Raw genomic sequence first — 18,456 nt, 5'->3', positions numbered from 1 at the left:
CTAATTGAAACTCGTAAACATGTTTTACTCCTCGTTTTATTTATTGTATTATTATATCAAGGCTTTAATTGAAATGTCACATCACTCTTCAAATTCCACATTTATCAGATAATTATAATACAAAGCAAGTACAGCGACTCCGAGTCCAGTAGTATGATCGTTGCATCCGTCTCCAAAATAAACAAAATTCCTCTTGATCCTTGATTTTAGTGGGTCTGTTAAATTATCGGTAAAGCATCCAGACAAGTGTTGAGATTTCAGAATGTAGAAAAGCCAGTTATTTCTAATAAACTCCGTAAACCCTTCATAACCACATAACAGTACTGAAAAGAAATAGAGTAAATTAGTAGTTCAGTTGAACAATAAGTTACATTTAAGTATAATTATACCTTGTTCAAGAAATAAATCAAAAAGCTCATCCAGGGATCCATAATGATTAGAACTTATTTCGCTCATAAACGAAGAGCAAATGTTACGAACCTGCATTTGATAGAATGGCAGGTCCAGAAAACATTTTCTGGCTTTGGCTACTTCCAGAAGTAGTAATCTACAAAGTAATATTACTCAGTTTATTGATTTTTGCAGTTAGTTTTTCATTAGCAGTAAAATCGTTCAACATTGTTGATATGTTGATTTTTATTACCAATTCAGGCTCTACCTATCTAAAACCTTCCAAAAATTGTCAGAGGACTCTACAAAATGTCCTAAAAAATAGGTATCTAAGAAAAATCGTTTAATTTAAAATGGTCAGAGGCCTCTACAAGTGTCCCAAACCTTAAAAACGTCGTTGATGATCAAAATCCTCTATAAGTGTCTTACACCTAAAAACAAAATGGTTTATAATGGCGAGAGGCTTCTAAGAGTGTCCTAAACCTAAGAAACATCGTTCATAATGTCCAGATGCATCTATACCAGTGTCCTAGCCCTATACAAATGTCCTATACCTTAGAGAAATAATTGTTTTAAATGGTCAGAGGCGTTTACATCAAGTGTCCTATAAACCTTAGAAAATCCTTTATAATGACCAAAGGCCTCTAAATACTATAAAAGATTCTAAAATCTCCTTATATGTACAAAGATCCTAAAAAATAAACCATACATTAAAAATGTAACCAACTCTGAAATCTGAAAGACTTCTGTGATTCTTAGTGATTCTTGTGCACAACATTTAGTGTTGACAAACCATTTTCCTTTTAGTTTGAGACACGAGCAAAGGGACAGTTAACAATAACACTAGAACAGACAACATGCCTCGTGACGTCACACGGCACTTAGATCGAAACTTGTCGATTTGGCGCGCTTGGTTTTCGTTTAAACTTCAATTGCTAACAAATGCGTTATGGCTTGTCAGATTTAAAAGAAACATTGTAGAACCGCTTTTCATATGTAACAAACCAATTTAACAAAATACAAAACATAAGCAACAATCCTATTTAAAAAAAATATCCTAAAAATTACTAACGGCTTTCTGCCTGTAAGTTTTATTTTTAACTAAGTACTTCTTGCTCATTTGCTCATACACCTTTTCATAATTAATTAGCAAATAAAAGCAGGTAACTTACTTGTGGGTCAAGTAATATCCATGTCCAGTACCATACTGGAAAAAGGTAGTCCAGCACTTCATTGACACTATACAGGGTCGAGTAAATTTCAAATCAGTAGAATTGATGATTTCTTGCAGACAAACATCAGAAGTATGGCTTTGTAACATAATATGTTCTTGAATATTCTCGTTGCTATCAAGGATTCCGTTTGTAAAACTCCAGGGCAATAGTTCATTCTCTTTGTAGTCAATGCTTTTTGTCCAAAGATTGATTTTCACAAGATTTTCAAATTCTGAAATCAAAAATAGGACTTTCAATATAGTTTAAATAATTTAGGTTTGATTGATCCAACCACATATTAGTGAACATTTTTCAGAGATGACAAGAAAAGCAAGGATATCATAAGAATAAGAAGTAGTAAAATGGTTTCGTCCAAGTCAAAAATAATAAAAATTAACTAAACTTTGACAATAACTGTTTGGTTGACCACAACGTAAACATTTTTGTGCGTGTAAATATAAAATAAGAACAAATTATCGGAGGTTCTCATTTAACAGTTTACTTTTTTGGAATGACTCAAAAATCACTCGTTAAGATTCGAAATTTGGCTCATGTTTTATGTATTTAGACTAAAAAATAACTGTCACTCACTCCAAATATTGCCATTTCTCTGATCATTCTCAAACTGTCCTCGACTGCTTTCAATGATCTGTGTGGCTTTATCCAGAAGATCCCGGGTGCTCCTATCCATGACATGAGTACCATTCTGATAGGATGTGGTCAACAAACCTAAAAATTGATCCAAATTAATCACACGTTATTTTGAAACTTATAGTAGTACGTACCTCTAGCAAAATTGACTCCCAACAAACAATCAACAGTAATTCCTTTCAAATTTCTTTGGATATAGTCAAACGAAGTGTCTAAGCCATGCCTCACTGTCGTGACCATTTTATAGTCGAGTAACTGAGAATCAACGTATCGTCCGCATAGGAAAAATAACGCAATTAGTACGGTCTTTTGTAACATTTAGGTAGATTCAATAGGAAGAACTAAGAAGCCAAATTACATTTCGAGAGCTTATATACTTTCCTGAAGTGTAAAGCCGAGTACAAAGGTGATATATTACTGGATTTAGCCAGGGGCGTTCATTCTAAGTTTGTTTATGTTTACCTGTAATTTCCAGTCTCTTACTTGAAAAGTTCAAAGCTTTTTTGCTTAAATTTAAGCAGATTAAAGAGCGTATTTCTTGCTTTAAATTTAGGTTTTTTGTATCAAAAAATATTTAACTTTCAGTTCATAATGCTATTGCACTGGATTTTTGTTAATTTCTATGGTTTTGGTGAGAAAACGTCTATTTGAAACATAAATGGGTAAGAGACAAGATCAAAAACAAAACTTTTGTGATTTCTGTTTTGCTGCAAGGATTTTGTTTTTGCTGTCAGTGGGAGAGCATTTGGCGTTGTTAATAAATATAGTAAATTTACTGATTTAGGGATTAAATCAAAACTTTAAGTAACGCCTTTGCTAAAACATTTTCCTTATCGTTATGCAAATCTCGCACATAACTACGAACCATCCATAGCAACATTAAAGGCCCTGATATTGCCAGACATAAAAGACTTATATGCTAATCAAGATGAATAAATTTCCGTTATATTAATTTTCCTTCCGGATGATTGAATTAGAAAAATTTTAGTCAAATTGTGTTCCAAATTTTTCTCCACCACTGTGCTCTTCAGTCGTTTGATATTCGACAGGTGATTCGTATCGTGGGATGCAAATTCAGTAGGCAGTAATTTGTTGTTAAAGTTTAACGTTGACTTATAGGAGGAATTTGTTGTCATTTTAGAGTTTCTTCACTAAAAAAACATACCGGATGGTTAAACCAAAGTAGGAGAAAAAACAATACTATTTGAAATACTATAATGAAACTTGATTGTAAATATAAACTAATTTTGAGTTGATCAAAGCAAACTATTTTGACTTCTGTTAAAACAATGTTGATTATTTTTTCCTTTTAATTGACGTTTCATATTTTTGAAACAAGTATATATAACCCAAATATATAATATATATAGCCCAAATTGAAAGAGGTATAAAAGCTCTATAGAACCATTTGTGCAGTAAATGTGACAATATTTAACAATTGATCACAAAAAGCAAAATGTTATGTATTATTAGCACTGGTGTGTCACAATTATAGTTAAAATACATGTCATAGTTCCTAGTATTTTAGTGGCTTAATAAGTAAAAAAATACTTAAAAACGCAATATGAAGAATGAATAGGAAGAAATGTTTGAATAGCTTAGTCTCGCCAGAGACCAGATTTGACACCTCTTAACACGTTTTCATACGATTTTAGATTTTAAATACAGGATGTCCCTGAATTGGTGCCACAAACTGTAAGAAAAGATGGTGCATCTAAAAATATGAGAAAAATAATTCCAATAAACATACCAAATGCACCAAATTTTCTAAACAGGCTCTTAAATTATTTTTTCTTTTACTAATAATATGATTATTACGCAATAGTTTTGAATAGATAATAGGTCTGTTTGCAGAAAGAATCCCCAACTAATAATCAAGGAAACATGTCCAGCTGTTGTCAATGTGATATGAGCATTCAACCAATAAAAGCTCACATTTTCCGATTATTAGTTAGAAACCAGTTTGAAATTGCCTCTACGAACAGACCTAATAACAACCACTGTAATAACACCCATGAGTAATGAGTCATTACTCACGGCGATTACTAACTGGTTCAGTCCACCCGCGGACACTATCAATATATAGCGAAAATCAAAGTAAAATAGAGTGACGTAACAGTTAATAGAAATACAAAATTAAAAAAGACACACAGTTTTCTCCACAACAAATTTATTCAACCTTTTTAACTGGTAAAAGGACCGTTCAACATGTTTCGGGCCTATAAAGAACCCATCTTCAGGAACTTACATTAGATGGTAAATATCTTTCTAAAAAGGGCAGACAAAAGTAAACCCATGTTAAAAAAAAAGTTTTAAAGTAATGGTATTATCTTACAGAGTAAAATGATTAAAGTACAAACTTAAAGTACTATACTTAAAGACTTTAACTAGACAATTTTCGTATGAATGCAATGAAATAAATCGATTACTAATCGAAAAAGCATTACTTAAACGTCATTTTGTCGATCGAATTCAAAATCCGATTTTTCGACTGGTAATCGATTTGTTCTTATGAATGATGTGAACGGTGGTTCATATATGTAGAAAATACGGAGCTGTTTTTGAAAAAGTCGATATTTTTCTGTCACTAGTCAACAAAAGATTTAATGTAGTTTATCACAGGCTTATCGTGCAAGGTGTAATGAATTAATTATTACCTAATAACACCATAATCCAGATAATTTTTAATCTATTTGTTTACAAGAAATATATTATTACATGCCATTATAATTAATTTCAAACCATCAATTTGTTTTTTTTAACTCATTACAGCTATACGAGTTCACAGTGATAACCCAAACCGTTCTTTCATAATATTATTTTTGTAACTCCCAATACGAAACAGTGTATAAATTCTATACTGTGGTATAAAACAACTACATAGGCAGCGATTATCGCATTCTAAGTTAACCTTCAATTTGCTGACCTTAACTGTTGATTAGGTTTGTCGTCATTCCGAATCAAGATTAATAAAAAGAAGCACTGATCAGTCGTGGCCTGTAAAGAAGAAAGTGATCATTCAGTTAACAGTGAAAGTTACTTGTGTTTAGTGAACTATCATGGAAATTAATTTTAAAGGAAAACGCACTTTAGTTACCGGTGCCAGTCAAGGTAATATTAAAATAGCTTATTTTTTGCATTTGTGTTTACTTCTCAGAACTATAAATATTTCGATAAATTCAAGCTGCATAGATGTGGATTTCATTTTTGTTTAGTTTATAGCGCAGTCCAGTGATATTTTTAATTAAAACTAACTACTATTGTATAGGGACGAATTTTCAAGATACAGTTTTTGTTCTTGATTTAAACATTACTTCAATTGGCATATTTCATCTACCACATCAAGTTTTCATTTTTGATAATTTCACAAATCGTATAGAACGGGTAACATCAGATTTTATAAACTTATACAGCTGTAGAAATTTGAAAATTGAGACATTGTCTATTAGTGACATAAAAATATTCAAATATTCTAACTCAATGCTACGGATAAAAATAACCAAGTAGTAAACCACGACTTTTTACTTTTTAAAAACATCTAGATGTAAAGATATTTCTCACTAGAATTCTTTAAATTACCTAACAAGTTTCGTATTTTAGTAACTATCAGCCTGTAGTCTCTATAGTTTCTGACGGCACTTTTTTAGGGATGGGCACAAAGGTAGACTTAAGCCAGTCTGATGGAATTTTCCCTGTTTCATAGATTTTGTTGCATAGATGTGTCAGAATTTTTGTCTCCAGCGTCTTCAGAACCTCAGCATGTATACAGGGTAATTCAAATTCGACCCTCACCATTGGGATCTCAGAAACCATAAGAGATACGAGAAAGTTTAAATTGGGGCTAAGTTGCGCAAGTTAAAGCTCAACCAAATTCTGTTTTAAAAATTTGAATTTTCCGAGTACTTCCGAAGATATCCGAAAAAAACTGAAAATTTGATTTTTTGTTTTTATTTATTTCTAAACTTATTTGAAGAGATATCCCAAAACTAAAAGCATCTTTTCATTGCCACTTTTTCCTAGCTATTCGATGATGGATTCAAATTTGCCACACGACGTTTCGTTTTCTGTCAGTCATCATCAACTTTCTTTTTTCTTATGGGCGCCATATTGGATTTTTAGCCCACCAAATAGTACGTTTTATTCTGATTTTAGTGATGTATAATAACTTATGATTTGCTTCATAAATAACAACATAATTCAATAAAAACTGTTTTTACTTTAGTTATTGGCTTTGAGTTAATGGGCCGTTTTAAAAAATGTCATTATTTGACAGTACTTGTCAAACACGATAATTCGGACGATCATTAGAGCGTCAATCATAGTTAAAAATGTATCTAGAAAAGAAACCCCTCCGCAGAAAATGTTATTATTATACAAGCATTGCTGAACTATTTAGGTTAATCAGAAAAAGAGATTTGTTAGCATTATCTCTAACTTAAAAGGCTTATTTATGTATCCAAGAGAAAGATCATCATTTTAGGAACTTCATTTTTTGCCAAATTTCAATTTTTTATAATGTTAAGTGCAAGTTTATAGTTATTTATACAGTAAGTGACAAACCATTTTTTATTCATTCATATTTATTCGAGTGAATAAACCGGTTTAAGTCACGTGTCTTATACAGTATTTTATTAAATTTCGACCTTTTATATTAAAAAAAACTAAAATTACAGTTCTATTAAATTTGCACCGCGCCCCGTAGATGTAACATTGATGTTTGTTTGTTTACATCTGTAAATAGGCGAATGTCATTGAGAGTGATTTAATAGTTATTTATACAGCAAGTGACTTAAACCATTTTTTATTCACGAAAAGAACAACTAGGTCCACAAGCGTAGCGAGAGGCCTAAGCTCTTCGAGTGAATAAACCGGTTTAAGTCACGTGTACACCTTTGTGACTAAGTATGTTCAGGCCAATTGCGTGTGACAAGTACTATCAAGTAATCTTCATAAAACGTCTCATTAACTCAAAGCTAACTAAGGTAAAAATCTCTAAAAGCTCTATGACAAGTACTGTCAAATAATGACATTTTATAAAACGGCCCATTAACTCAAAGCCAATAACTAACGTAAAAATAGTTTTTATTGAATTATTTTGTTATTTATGAAGCAAATCATAAGTTATTATACATCACTAAAATCAGAATAAAACGTACTATTTGGTGGGCTAAAAATCCAATATGGCGCCCATAAGAAAAAGGAAAGTTGATGATGGCTGCCAAAAAACGAAACGTCGTGTGGCAAATTTGAATCCATCATCGAATAGCTGAGAAAAAGTGGCAATGAAAAGGTGCTTTTAGTAGTGGAATATCTCTTCAAATAAGATTAGCAATAAATAAAAACAAAAAATCAAATTTTCAGCTTTTTTCGGATATCTTCGGAAGTACTCGGAAAATCGAAATTTTTAAAACTGCATTTGGTTGAGCTTTACATTGCGCAACTTTGCCCCAATTTAAACTTTCTCGTATCTCTTATAGTTTCCGAGATCCCAATGGTCAGGGTCGAATTTGAATTACCCTGTATTGTCATGACCAGGGCTTTTTCGATTTTTCATGCTCCTAATAGCTTGCTGCACTTCACTCTCCAGTATGTCCGGGCTACTTAGTTGTTCTGTAGAGCTAAACAGGTCTTGTATGTTGCGTTGATCATGGAAACGTGTTTCCGCATGTTGTTTCCATTCATTGCATAGGTCGTCTGGGTTAAGGATGAGTTCTCCGTTTTCATTTCTAAGGGATGGGATTGGTGACCCTTTGATAGAGCCAGTTATTTGCTTTATCTTTCGATGGAAGTTAACTGAGTCATGTAGCTCATGGAGTCTCTCAGCCTCCCCACATTCTGCAATGATCCATTGTTCCCTGGCTTCCTTACATTTGCGCATTATTGTCCGATGAAGTTCAGCATATCTTTCAGGTTCTTGAGACAGTTTCGCGCGGCGCCGTTTTTCCATTGTGTCAAGAATTTCATCCGACATCCATGGTCTAATCTTGTTACGTTCCTGTTGGCCTAGGACCGTCTCACAGGCGCCTTTAAGATTTTCTTTAATGTTGTTCCATATATCTTCAGGGTTGTCTTTGCTTCCTGGGTCATTGGCATTGCAAAGTCGGTTCAGTTCCAGTCTCATGTTCTCTTTGATGCCCGTTTTGTTAAGCTTCTGAACATCGTATTTTCGAGGAGCTTTTCTTTTCCTTGTTATTTTAAGGTTTAAAATTGGCTATTCTAGGGTTATGGTCAGATCCAACATCAGCTCCTGGATATGCTGCACACTCGTGATACTATTCTGGTATCTGTGGTTTATCATAATAAAAATGTGTGTAAAAGATTTGGTTGCTTTTTAAAACGACCACTAATTGTGTTAAAATTTAAAAGCATCACGTTAGGTGATCTAGAAGGTCACTTCTTCAGTAAATTCAAGTTTTTTTAAAAATTTTAGGAATTGGTAGAGACCTGGTTAAAAAACTGGTAGTTTGTGGTGCGAAAGTGGTGGCTGTGGCCAGAAACAAAGCGAACTTAGGTCAGTTGTATTCTTATTTTTAATTATACAAATAATGTTTGATTAACATTTCTACAGAATCCTTACAAAAAGAGTTACCAAGCATTGAAATATACGCCGCAGACTTGACAGACTGGAACAAAACTGAACAAGTGCTCAATCAAATTGGTGACGTCGATTTACTAGTCAATAATGCTGGTTTGGCTATTCTTGGACCATTAACTGAGGTGACTGAAGAGGACTATGACAGGTAATAACATGTAATTTTTTTTTCTGTGTGCTAAATAGATCCCATACACTACCAAATTTTCTTTCCAGAAAGCCTTTTGAGGTCTTTTGAAATCGTAGAAAACCGATGATAAGAAGCGAAAACCATTAGAAGTCAAAGAGCTGGACAAAGATGGCAATAAGCAAGTGTCAAAGCGGATGTGACGTAATTTACCAGTTAGTCACAAGATACCAATCGGCAATCAGTTTTTCTGAAAAATTGGTTATTTGTAACCAACTGTCAAATGACGTCACTTTTGTTTTGGAAGACTGACACATGTTATTTACCATGTACCAAGTTTTTTTTGCTATATTTGTCTAACTCGATGATTTCTAATTGTTTTCTAGTCTTATCACAGGTTTCTGACGTATTATTGTAAAATGTTTATCTGTATAGGTACTATATTAAGGCGAGAGTTTCAGTGAAAAAACTTTCTGCTTCATTTTTTTTGAGGAATTACCCAACAAATCACTTTTCTGTTATTCATTACATTTGCGTAAACATTTCTTACACTACAAATGATTGCTAATATAAAATTTATACTCATAGAAAATCTTTATTTTAGGGTATTTGCAATCAACGTTAAAGCAGTCATCAACATCACCAAATACGTAGTGAAAAACCTTCTGGCTCGTAAAGTGCCAGGCACAATAGTAAACATATCCTCACAAGCCTCCGTGGTTGGTTTGAACGAACACACGGTATATTGCGCTTCCAAGGGGGCTGTGGACGCTTTTAGCAGGGCTGCAGCGCTAGAATACGGACCACATGGTATAAGAATAAACAATGTGAACCCCACAGTGATTCTAACCGATATGGGACGATTGGGCTGGTCCGATCCTAAAGTGGCTGGACCCATGTTGGAAAGAATCCCGTTAAGAAGGTTAGTTGGTAAACAAACTCATAAAGTGATAATGTTTGCACTAAATTTTACTATAAAATGATAACTTTATGGTTGGCTAACAATTTTTGTGTAACAATCCAGTTTATACAATTTTGTTTTTCTTCTCAAATAGCAGCTATTAAATTAATGGTTGTTTTTCAGATTTGGAGAAGTTGATGAAGTGGTGAACGCCGTGATATTTCTGCTCAGTGATATGTCATCTATGACTACAGGACATAACGTTTACGTAGATGGTGGATTTGTTGCTGTTTAGACTCCAATAAAGCTCAAATTTTTGTATATTATATAACTAGCGTTTCTTTAATTATGCAACGTACGTAGGATAGCGAGTATATAACTTCAAATAATAGTTTCACCATCTAAAGCCACCAATAAAGGCCCCACATCCTACTACTATTCCTACATCGTAATATTAAAAATATGGAAATAAAAGTCAACCTGTTTGGGAGGTTATTTCAATAAAATTACCCTTAACTTAAACATTAATTTATTCCATACAATTTACATCATAAAGTATAATACACTTTGAGTAGGGATAATCTTTTCTGCACCCCATAATAATAATAATAATAAGAAAATCACCTTGAAAATTACAAACTATATTCGTATCGTAGGTACATCGTAATGCCCATCTATTTTTATTTTTAGTTTATTTTAAAACTAATTTTCAGTAGTAGCCGTACACGTTCCATTTACACATGTTAAACCGTTTTTGCATTCACTTGTTTGAACATATGAGAGTCCCAAAAATATTGACAAGCAGCTTTCTCCTTCCTCTAAAAATGCAGTTATTAGAATACATTTATTACATTTTTATTTACATTTTTGATTACAATATTGCACGGTGCTGAATATACAGTGCGTTTTTTTTAACGCGTGACATAGGATTTTACGTGTTGAATTTTTTAGCCAATGTTATTTTGAAGAAGCTTAAGTCGGTTTACCAAATTGATCTAAAAAGTGATTAAAAACTCACAAAAAATTATCTGTTTTTCGAAAACCTTTCCATACTCCCCGTAGGTATGGTAGGTGCTTGTTGTTTCTGATACTGGCAGGGCAGGTAGCAGGTAAAATTTGGTGTAGAAAGTAAAACAGGATGGTCAAAATGCGAATATTAACTTTATATCACACTGTATGAACAGTTTCAGGTATACGAACAATCAGAGTAAAATAAGATGACATAAAAACTACAAAACTTTTCAACTAGATTAAATGCAAATCATATTTTTCTTGATGAACAAAAAGTTATTAACATGAGGAACCTTCAAAATTATCCATAGGAAAACAATGATGGTAACTACCTAACTGGTCAGAAATAAAGAAGTAATCATGTTACTATTATGTTACTATTACATTACTACTCCGGTAGAGTGACACATCATGTCATTTATAAAGCTTATTGTCATCTTCGTCTGTAATTGTACTCTTTCCTCACCATTGATTTCCTCTGGACAATTTTGACATTTCCGTAAGTTATAACCGCTTTGAAATGATTGTTCTCTCGTCATTTTTTGTAAAAACAAACTAACTGAATTGATGGTTCTATTTAATCAATAAACAAAAAATAATGAACATCTGGTGGCACTTACTCCCAACGCAATAACCGACAAATTAACCTGAATTTCATTCAACAAGTTTTTGAAGTTATGTGACGTCATCTCATATTACCTTGATTTTCCGTATAGAGAAAGAGATGATTCAGATTTTAAGCAAATACTAACACTCACCCAGCAAAGTATAACAAATATCGCAACAAGAACAAAATCCTTTACGTATAACTTGATTTTTTCCAGTACAAATAAGGTTTTCTTCACAGTCGACATTTTCGCACGTAGAAGAGATACATACTATTGCTTGCCCCAGCTCAAAAATTGCAAAAGCGAATAAAATAGAGCACGCAATAGTCGTGGTTGCCTTCATCTTTAAATTGTGTTGTGTGACTATTTACTATAACAAACAACAATAATAGGAATTAAAAAAATTGCCTGGTACATTAATTGTACGGTTTGACCTCGAGTGTGTGATATTGTTGAGTTAAAAAGCCTCTTAATTAGCTTTGTTGTGTTAATTTCAGGATGCGTGGTATCAGAACGTTTGTAATTGGTTGTTTTTAGGTTATTACAGTTACCTCAAAGTTAAAATGTGCAAAATATGAAGTAACATTTTTGCCTATTAAGATTATACAACCACTAGCTTAGAATACATACGAATGTAAATTTGAGTGGTGTTTCCATTTAACAATTACCAAGATAACATGAGCACTTGTAAATTGTATAGGGTGAGCTAAATTGGACGCTTTTTGACCAAATCTGATTTTTGTGTCTTATACGACAAAAATACTTAATTACAGATGAACACAACATTTATCGCCTCTTACGCAATACGATACAAAGTGTTCAAAAAACCGTTCAATTTGAAACTAACGCTCTGCCAGTTGTGACTGCGTTTACGCGGTTTTAAGTAGGTGTAAACCTAATCCACTGGATGCAGAAAGTAATTCTGAACATTTTTGGGTATCTTGCCAAATTTCCATAACTCTAACCGCTGCCAAGATATTCGATCCTTTTTACTTTTTTTTGTGGTGTTTCAGCAAATCAAAAAGCTCAAAATGTTCGTCTGGAACTGCTCTTTCACCTCTAGCTAGCCGTAAGACGATTGAACATATACAGGCTGTCCACCAAATTTGAAACTATTTTTGAAAATTGCATCAAAATTTTGCATCTAGATCATTTTTGGGGTTTCAGTTCTGAACCTTTTTGATACATTGCAAAAATTTCGCAAATCTAACCGTTTTCGAGATATTCGACTCTTTTTACTTTTTTTGAAAACTGTCTCAAAATTTTGAAATTTACCATCTCCAGTATTTCTGAGCTTTCAGTGACTGGAAAAAGCTCAAAATGCTCGTTCTGAACTGATCTTTCAACTCATGCTAATCGCAATACGATTGAACATATACAGGGCGTACAAAAAAACAGTCAGATTTGAAACTAACGCTCTGCTTGCCCAAGTTGTAATTGCGTTTACCCGGTTCTAAGTCGATGCAAACCCAATCCACTGGGGGTGCAGAAAATTATTTTGAACATTTTTGGTCTCTTGTAAAATTCTCGTAACTCTAACCGTTTCGGAAATATTCGACTCTTTTTAATTAATTTTTTTGGAAATGGTTTTCAAAAAAAAAATTTAAATTTCTGTATCACCGTTATTTTTAAGGTTTAAGCGACTGAAAAAAGCTCAAAATGCTCGTCTTGAACTGCTCTTTCACCACGTGCTAACAGTAACAAATACACGGTGTTACATTTTAAACTGCAATACATACAGCAGCTGAATTTTTTTTTCAGACACATTAATATGATTCCTATTCAATTATTAATGTTTCAAAGAAAAAAATAACGTAACAATAAGAAAATAATCACAAAATAGAAAATAAAGTACAAGTGTAGAAAATAATTATTTTTCAACCGCCGAATTAATTTTTCTACAGTGAACTTAATAATCTTAGTTGCAATAATGTAAACCAGTTAATATAAAGAATGTAACATTATTAAATAAAATGTTATTACAAAATATCTAATCAGTAATAATTAAACTATTTGTCAATATACTTAACATAAACGCACTTACTATACGATTAGTAATTTAAGAGTCAAGTTCTGATTAAATTACAAACATATTTTTACTGTCGACAGATAATTGTACCATTAACTTTTGTCGCATATCCTGCATATTATAAGTTTTTTTTTGGTAAAGTATTGTCAATGTTAACAACAAATTACACTATACTTTCAGTATGTGATGTATTGATTCAGAAATGTTCAAATTTGCATTTTTTTAGTCAATTCCTATTAAGTGTTTACTTACTGAGATATATTATCTAATAATTGCTTAGCAATTGAGGAAGAGAAGTGTATAAAGGTGAAGAGCCACTCATTGGGAATGTCATTCACAATCATGGCCTTTGTACAGCAGCTAGGGCTAATTTTGGCTATTGTTTTTACATGCGGAGCAGAAGAAGTGCATATTTCCAAACAATTTGCTACTCAAGATGGTGAAGAATTGTACAGTGATTGGTGGCAGGACGCCATTTTGTACCAAATTTATCCTAGAAGTTTCAAGGACAGCAATAAAGACGGAGATGGTGATCTACAAGGTAAAATTACTCTATCAAATTCAATAATTGATTAATTAATCCAAATGAAAATTTCAGGGATAATTGAGAAATTAGATCATTTTACAAAAACTGGAATTAGTGGTGTTTGGTTGTCGCCTATTTACAAGTCACCCCAAGTGGATAATGGTTACGATATTTCCGATTACCGGGATATAGGTAAGTTTTGTCACTCACAACAGAACTGCCTGAAAATAAGTAATAATTACAGAAAGTATGTACGGAACTTTGTCCGATCTTAAAGAACTTCTGGAAGCAGCCCACAGTAAAGGTCTAAAAGTCATTCTAGACTACGTTCCTAACCATACAAGTGATCAACACGAATGGTTCCTAAACTCAGTAAAACGACTTAGTCCTTATGAAGACTACTATATTTGGCACGATGGTATTGTCGTAGATGGTGAACGCCAACCTCCCAATAATTGGGTAATACTGTTATAGTCTTGAACTGCACCTTGATCATAAAACTTCAAATTGTATGGTGTAGATCAGCACGTTTAGAGGATCAGCTTGGGAATGGAACGAAGAAAGGCAACAATATTATTTCCATCAGTTTGCGCCAGCCCAACCGGATTTAAACTACCGAAACCCTTTGGTTGTACAAGAAATGAAGGATGTTCTCACTTATTGGCTTGATTTTGGTGTAGACGGTTTCAGAATGGATGCTATTCCCTCATTGTTTGAAGATCTCGAATTAAGGGACGAACCATCTTCAGGTAATTACGAGGAGAGTCAAGTTGTCACTGGTTGACTGTGGTTTACAGGAGCAGAAGGTCTGGACTCTGATGATCCAGGCAACTTAAACCACATCTACACATTCAATCTGGATGAAACTTACGACATGGTTTACCAGTGGCGTGAACTGTTGGATAGCTACACCACAGAAAAAGGTGGTGACACTAGGTGAATTACACCCCACAGTAACAATTCAAATTTTACATTAATATATTTATGTAGAATAATGATGACTGAAGTTTACGCTGATATCAACCAGACGATGCTTTACTACAAAAATGCAGACTCTTCAAGATTAGGAGCTCATTTTACCTTTAATTTCATCACTTTCATCGATAATACTCACAAAGGATTTACGGCCTTTGATATTGTTTCTAATATTTTCGGCTTCATTGGTGAATTACCGGAAAAATGTATTGCAAACTGGGTGGTAAGTAATAGCAAGTTTTGATTGCCTACTTTAAGATAAAAAAATTTTGCTTCCGGTATAAACGTAGTCATTTCTGATTTCAAAAAATAGTCCAAAAGTGTTTTATAATGAAACTAAATTCCGAGTTTAACTCCTTCTATCGACGTAATCCTAGCTTAAAAGCCCTGTTTGTAAAGTATCAGAATCTGTCCGAATAATTTAGTTAGAAGAGATGTTCTTTAATTTTTCACAGCAAAACGAACTAATTTACTTGCAATCAGCTCCTTTATAGAGATAGAGATTCGCTTATCAAGACGCGAGCAATGAAAAGCGAATTTCAATTATTTTTGCTTTATTTTAGTCATTATTTGAGGTGATAATTTTTTAAGCATTTTGATGTCAGTAAGGTTGATTCTTAGTTTGCAAATATGTATGCAATATGGAAATAATTATAAATATGGTTGAAAATAATGTGAAATTTTATATGACAATTTTGCTTGAGTTCAGTATAAATGTCAATTCTGATGAGGACTAGGATTCTAAAGAAAAATCAAAGTTTTTCACGCTATGTTGAAATTTTCAAAACGAAGGGTATGACTGATATCTCGTAAACCCATGACAATATACATTTCTTCTTAAATGCGATATCAAATTTTTCATTAAAAATGCCCCAAAATATGTATCAATTTGAAAACAAATACCAATTATAGCTTTTAATTTCTGAGTGAAAACACTCTGTAAATAACATTGGCGGAACAAACTATATATATTAAATATTTCTTCTAATTAGAGCAAAAACAACTCAACAAATTTTTAAGTTTCTGACAAAACAACTGAAACACATCACTTAAAACACAGAAATTCTGTGTTTTAAGTGAGCGTTTTCTAAATATCTTCTTTAGAAACCCCTTTAGATCTAACACCATCTAACAAACTTACAGAAAATGTTAAATGTTCTAAACGAAATATGAGAAAATGAAAAAATTTCATGAATATAGATCAAAAATATTCGCATAAACAGGCTATTGCAAAATTTGAAACATTGTTTCTATGCATTAACTTAATTATTTTGTTTAATAGTTGGGTAATCATGATCAATCTAGAGTTGCCACCAGAATAGGTGTGGAACACGTCGATTTCTTGAATGTGCTGGCTGCCATTTTACCAGGAGTTCAAATTACTTATCAGGGAGAAGAAATTGGACAAGAAAATGGTACAACTTTATACATTGCAACACTTTGCCTTATTATCTTAAAAATTCTTTGTTTTTAGGAGAGGTAACCTGCGAACAGGGTTACGATCCGCAGGCTATTAAAGATTGCTCTACCTTTAACGAAACCAGTAGAGACTTTGAACGCACTCCTTACCAGTGGGATAGCACCAGAAATGCTGGTAAATATTCATCAATTATGTAAATTTTTATGACAAAATTTACAACTCACGTTGCAGGATTCAGTGATGCCACAACCACTTGGCTACCAGTAAGCCAGAAGTACCTGGAAACCAACTTAGCTGCGGAAGATCAAGACGAGCTAATAACCTCCCATTACAACATTTATAAAGCCATGTCAAAACTCAAAAAGGAGTTCAAAGAAACGACTATTGATTACTTAAACGTAGCAGCTGATACTGCCGATATATTTTATTTGACTCGGGAAACTGATGGGGCTTTTTACGGATTGATCTACAACATAGCAGATGAGGATCGTACGTTGAGTGCGTCCATATACGAGAATGCCACAGCTACTGTAGCTTTGACTGGGTCTAACAGTCAATACGTCATTGGGTAACTGAAAAAAAAAACTAACTGAAACTTTATGGCAACACTAATCTTTTGACTTTCTTTTTAGTGAAGTGTTTGACGAAAGTCAGCCATTGAAACCCAAAGAACTGCTGGTCCTGAAGTTAACCAAAAGGGAATGATGAAACAATTATTATTGTAAAATAATGTTAATATTATATTATTAAATTTGTTGAAGAAGAAATAAGTTTGATTTCACGTAATAAGTACAACGTAACCGAACCTTATTCAGGCGCACGATTATAAACGTTATCAACAGAGTCCGGATTAAAAAGCACTAAAATCGTGAAAAAAGAGCTTAAAAAGTAAAATTACTTTCATAAAAAATGAATAAAAACCTGTAAAAAAGGCACAAAATTGGGAGATGTAAAACTTTTTACTTTTTTTGAGTTCAAGTTCTAAACATTTTTTGAAGCTTTTAAAGTGCTTTAGAAGCATACGGAAGGTTTTAAATTGTTGTGGAAATTTTTTTTAACTACTTGAGAAGCGTTTGGAAGGTTTTTGGACAGTTTTTAAATAGCATATTGAAGGTTTTGGAATGCTTTAGAGGCATTTAGAAACTCTTAGACTATTCTAGAATTTTTTGGAAGCTTCTAGACTGTTTTGATATCTTTTGGGAGCGTCTAGACTAGTTGAAGAGCATTTGGAATCATTTAGACTGTTCTAAAAGTGTGTTCTTTTGGAAACTTTTAGATCGTTTTGGAAAGTGCCCGTCTGCTTGGGAAGCATTTTGGAGCTCGTAGTGTTTTACAACCTTTTTAAACTACTTGAGGGATATTTGGACGGTTTAAAGAACATATTCTGTTCTGGAATGCTTTAAAGGCATTTGGAAATTCTTAGAAGGTTCTAGAATTTTCTGAACACTTCTAGACTGTTTCGATGTCTTTTGAGAGCTTCTAGACTAGTTAAAGGGCATTTGGAATCTTATAGACTGTTCTAAAAGCTGTTGAAAGCTTCTAGATTGTTTTGAAAGGCTTCCGACTGCTTCAAAAGCATTTTGAAGTTTCTGTAGTGTTTTGAAATCTTTTTAGGCTACTTTAGGAGTATTGAAGGTTCTGTACTACTTTTAAGACATATGAAACCTTGTAAACGGTTCTAGATACTTTTGGAAGCTTTTAAACTACTCTAAAAGCATACGACTTTTAAACTGATTTAGAAACATACGGTAGCTTTTAGACTGCCTTGAAATTATTTGAGAGCTTCTAGACTAGTTGAAGATCTTTTGGAAGCTTCTGGACTGTTTTGGAAGGCTTTTGACTGCTTGAGAATTTGATGATGAATTGAAGCATTTTGGAGTTTCTGTAGTTTTTTGAAACCTTTTTAGACTAGTTTAGGAGCATTTGGAAAGTGTTTGAATAGTTTAAAGAGCATTAAAGGTGTAGACTGCTTTTAAATGCATTTGAAACCTTGTAGACGGTTCTAGAAACTT

At 33.1% G+C, this 18,456-nt stretch overlaps 3 protein-coding genes and 1 long non-coding RNA gene across 5 annotated transcripts; 2 read left to right on the top strand and 2 right to left on the bottom strand.

Annotated features, from left to right (window-relative positions):
• Positions 1 to 18: 18 nt before the first annotated feature.
• Positions 19 to 4,904, bottom strand: LOC145740434 (UPF0764 protein C16orf89 homolog). Its single transcript, XM_081996010.1, has 5 exons — positions 2,390 to 4,904; positions 2,196 to 2,333; positions 1,563 to 1,836; positions 390 to 547; positions 19 to 323 (listed from the first exon to the last, which is right to left on the bottom strand). The coding sequence occupies exons 1-5, from the start codon at positions 2,571 to 2,573 to the stop codon at positions 82 to 84; spliced, it is 996 nt and encodes a 331-aa protein (XP_081852136.1). The 5' UTR covers positions 2,574 to 4,904; the 3' UTR covers positions 19 to 81.
• Positions 4,905 to 5,167: 263 nt separating this feature from the next.
• Positions 5,168 to 10,206, top strand: LOC145740435 (L-xylulose reductase). Its single transcript, XM_081996011.1, has 5 exons — positions 5,168 to 5,366; positions 8,686 to 8,766; positions 8,824 to 8,995; positions 9,579 to 9,896; positions 10,059 to 10,206. Exons 1-5 carry the CDS (start codon positions 5,315 to 5,317, stop codon positions 10,168 to 10,170), a joined length of 735 nt encoding a protein of 244 aa, XP_081852137.1. The 5' UTR covers positions 5,168 to 5,314; the 3' UTR covers positions 10,171 to 10,206.
• Positions 10,207 to 10,387: 181 nt separating this feature from the next.
• On the bottom strand, positions 10,388 to 12,139 carry LOC145740438 (uncharacterized). Of its 2 annotated transcripts, XR_014181427.1 has the most exons (3): positions 12,125 to 12,139; positions 11,645 to 11,864; positions 10,388 to 10,693 (listed from the first exon to the last, which is right to left on the bottom strand). It is a non-coding gene; the product is annotated as an uncharacterized LOC145740438 (long non-coding RNA). The 2 variants fall into 2 exon arrangements; XR_014181426.1 differs by lacking the exon at positions 12,125 to 12,139 and having other exon boundaries at positions 11,645 to 11,915.
• A 1,703-nt stretch (positions 12,140 to 13,842) lies between these two features.
• LOC145740433 (maltase 1-like) lies at positions 13,843 to 17,214 on the top strand. Its single transcript, XM_081996009.1, has 10 exons — positions 13,843 to 14,064; positions 14,122 to 14,241; positions 14,294 to 14,508; positions 14,570 to 14,798; positions 14,847 to 14,985; positions 15,040 to 15,247; positions 16,307 to 16,439; positions 16,499 to 16,618; positions 16,676 to 17,012; positions 17,077 to 17,214. The coding sequence occupies exons 1-10, from the start codon at positions 13,851 to 13,853 to the stop codon at positions 17,147 to 17,149; spliced, it is 1,788 nt and encodes a 595-aa protein (XP_081852135.1). The 5' UTR covers positions 13,843 to 13,850; the 3' UTR covers positions 17,150 to 17,214.
• Positions 17,215 to 18,456: the final 1,242 nt, after the last annotated feature.

The sequence above is a fragment of the Ips typographus genome, linkage group LG1 (assembly GCF_016097725.1).
Source record: "Ips typographus isolate SLU linkage group LG1, UJ_Ityp_2.0, whole genome shotgun sequence".
NCBI lineage: Eukaryota > Metazoa > Arthropoda > Insecta > Coleoptera > Curculionidae > Ips > Ips typographus.
This window is presented reverse-complemented; position numbering and strand designations above follow the sequence as displayed.

Excerpts from the sequence above, each read along its gene's own strand:
- LOC145740434 (XM_081996010.1), bottom strand. The coding sequence starts at position 2,573 with ATGTTACAAAAGACCGTACTAATTGCGTTATTTTTCCTATGCGGACGA. Across the intron at positions 2,334-2,389 it reads GGGAGTCAATTTTGCTAGAG|GTTTGTTGACCACATCCTAT; the intron begins GTACGTACTACT and ends ATCAATTTTTAG. Across the intron at positions 548-1,562 it reads GGATATTACTTGACCCACAA|ATTACTACTTCTGGAAGTAG; the intron begins GTAAGTTACCTG and ends ATTACTTTGTAG.
- LOC145740435 (XM_081996011.1), top strand. The coding sequence starts at position 5,315 with ATGGAAATTAATTTTAAAGGAAAACGCACTTTAGTTACCGGTGCCAGT. Across the intron at positions 5,367-8,685 it reads AGTTACCGGTGCCAGTCAAG|GAATTGGTAGAGACCTGGTT; the intron begins GTAATATTAAAA and ends TAAAAATTTTAG. Across the intron at positions 9,897-10,058 it reads GAAAGAATCCCGTTAAGAAG|ATTTGGAGAAGTTGATGAAG; the intron begins GTTAGTTGGTAA and ends GTTGTTTTTCAG.
- LOC145740433 (XM_081996009.1), top strand. The coding sequence starts at position 13,851 with ATGTCATTCACAATCATGGCCTTTGTACAGCAGCTAGGGCTAATTTTG. Across the intron at positions 16,619-16,675 it reads GGATAGCACCAGAAATGCTG|GATTCAGTGATGCCACAACC; the intron begins GTAAATATTCAT and ends CTCACGTTGCAG. Across the intron at positions 17,013-17,076 it reads AACAGTCAATACGTCATTGG|TGAAGTGTTTGACGAAAGTC; the intron begins GTAACTGAAAAA and ends CTTTCTTTTTAG.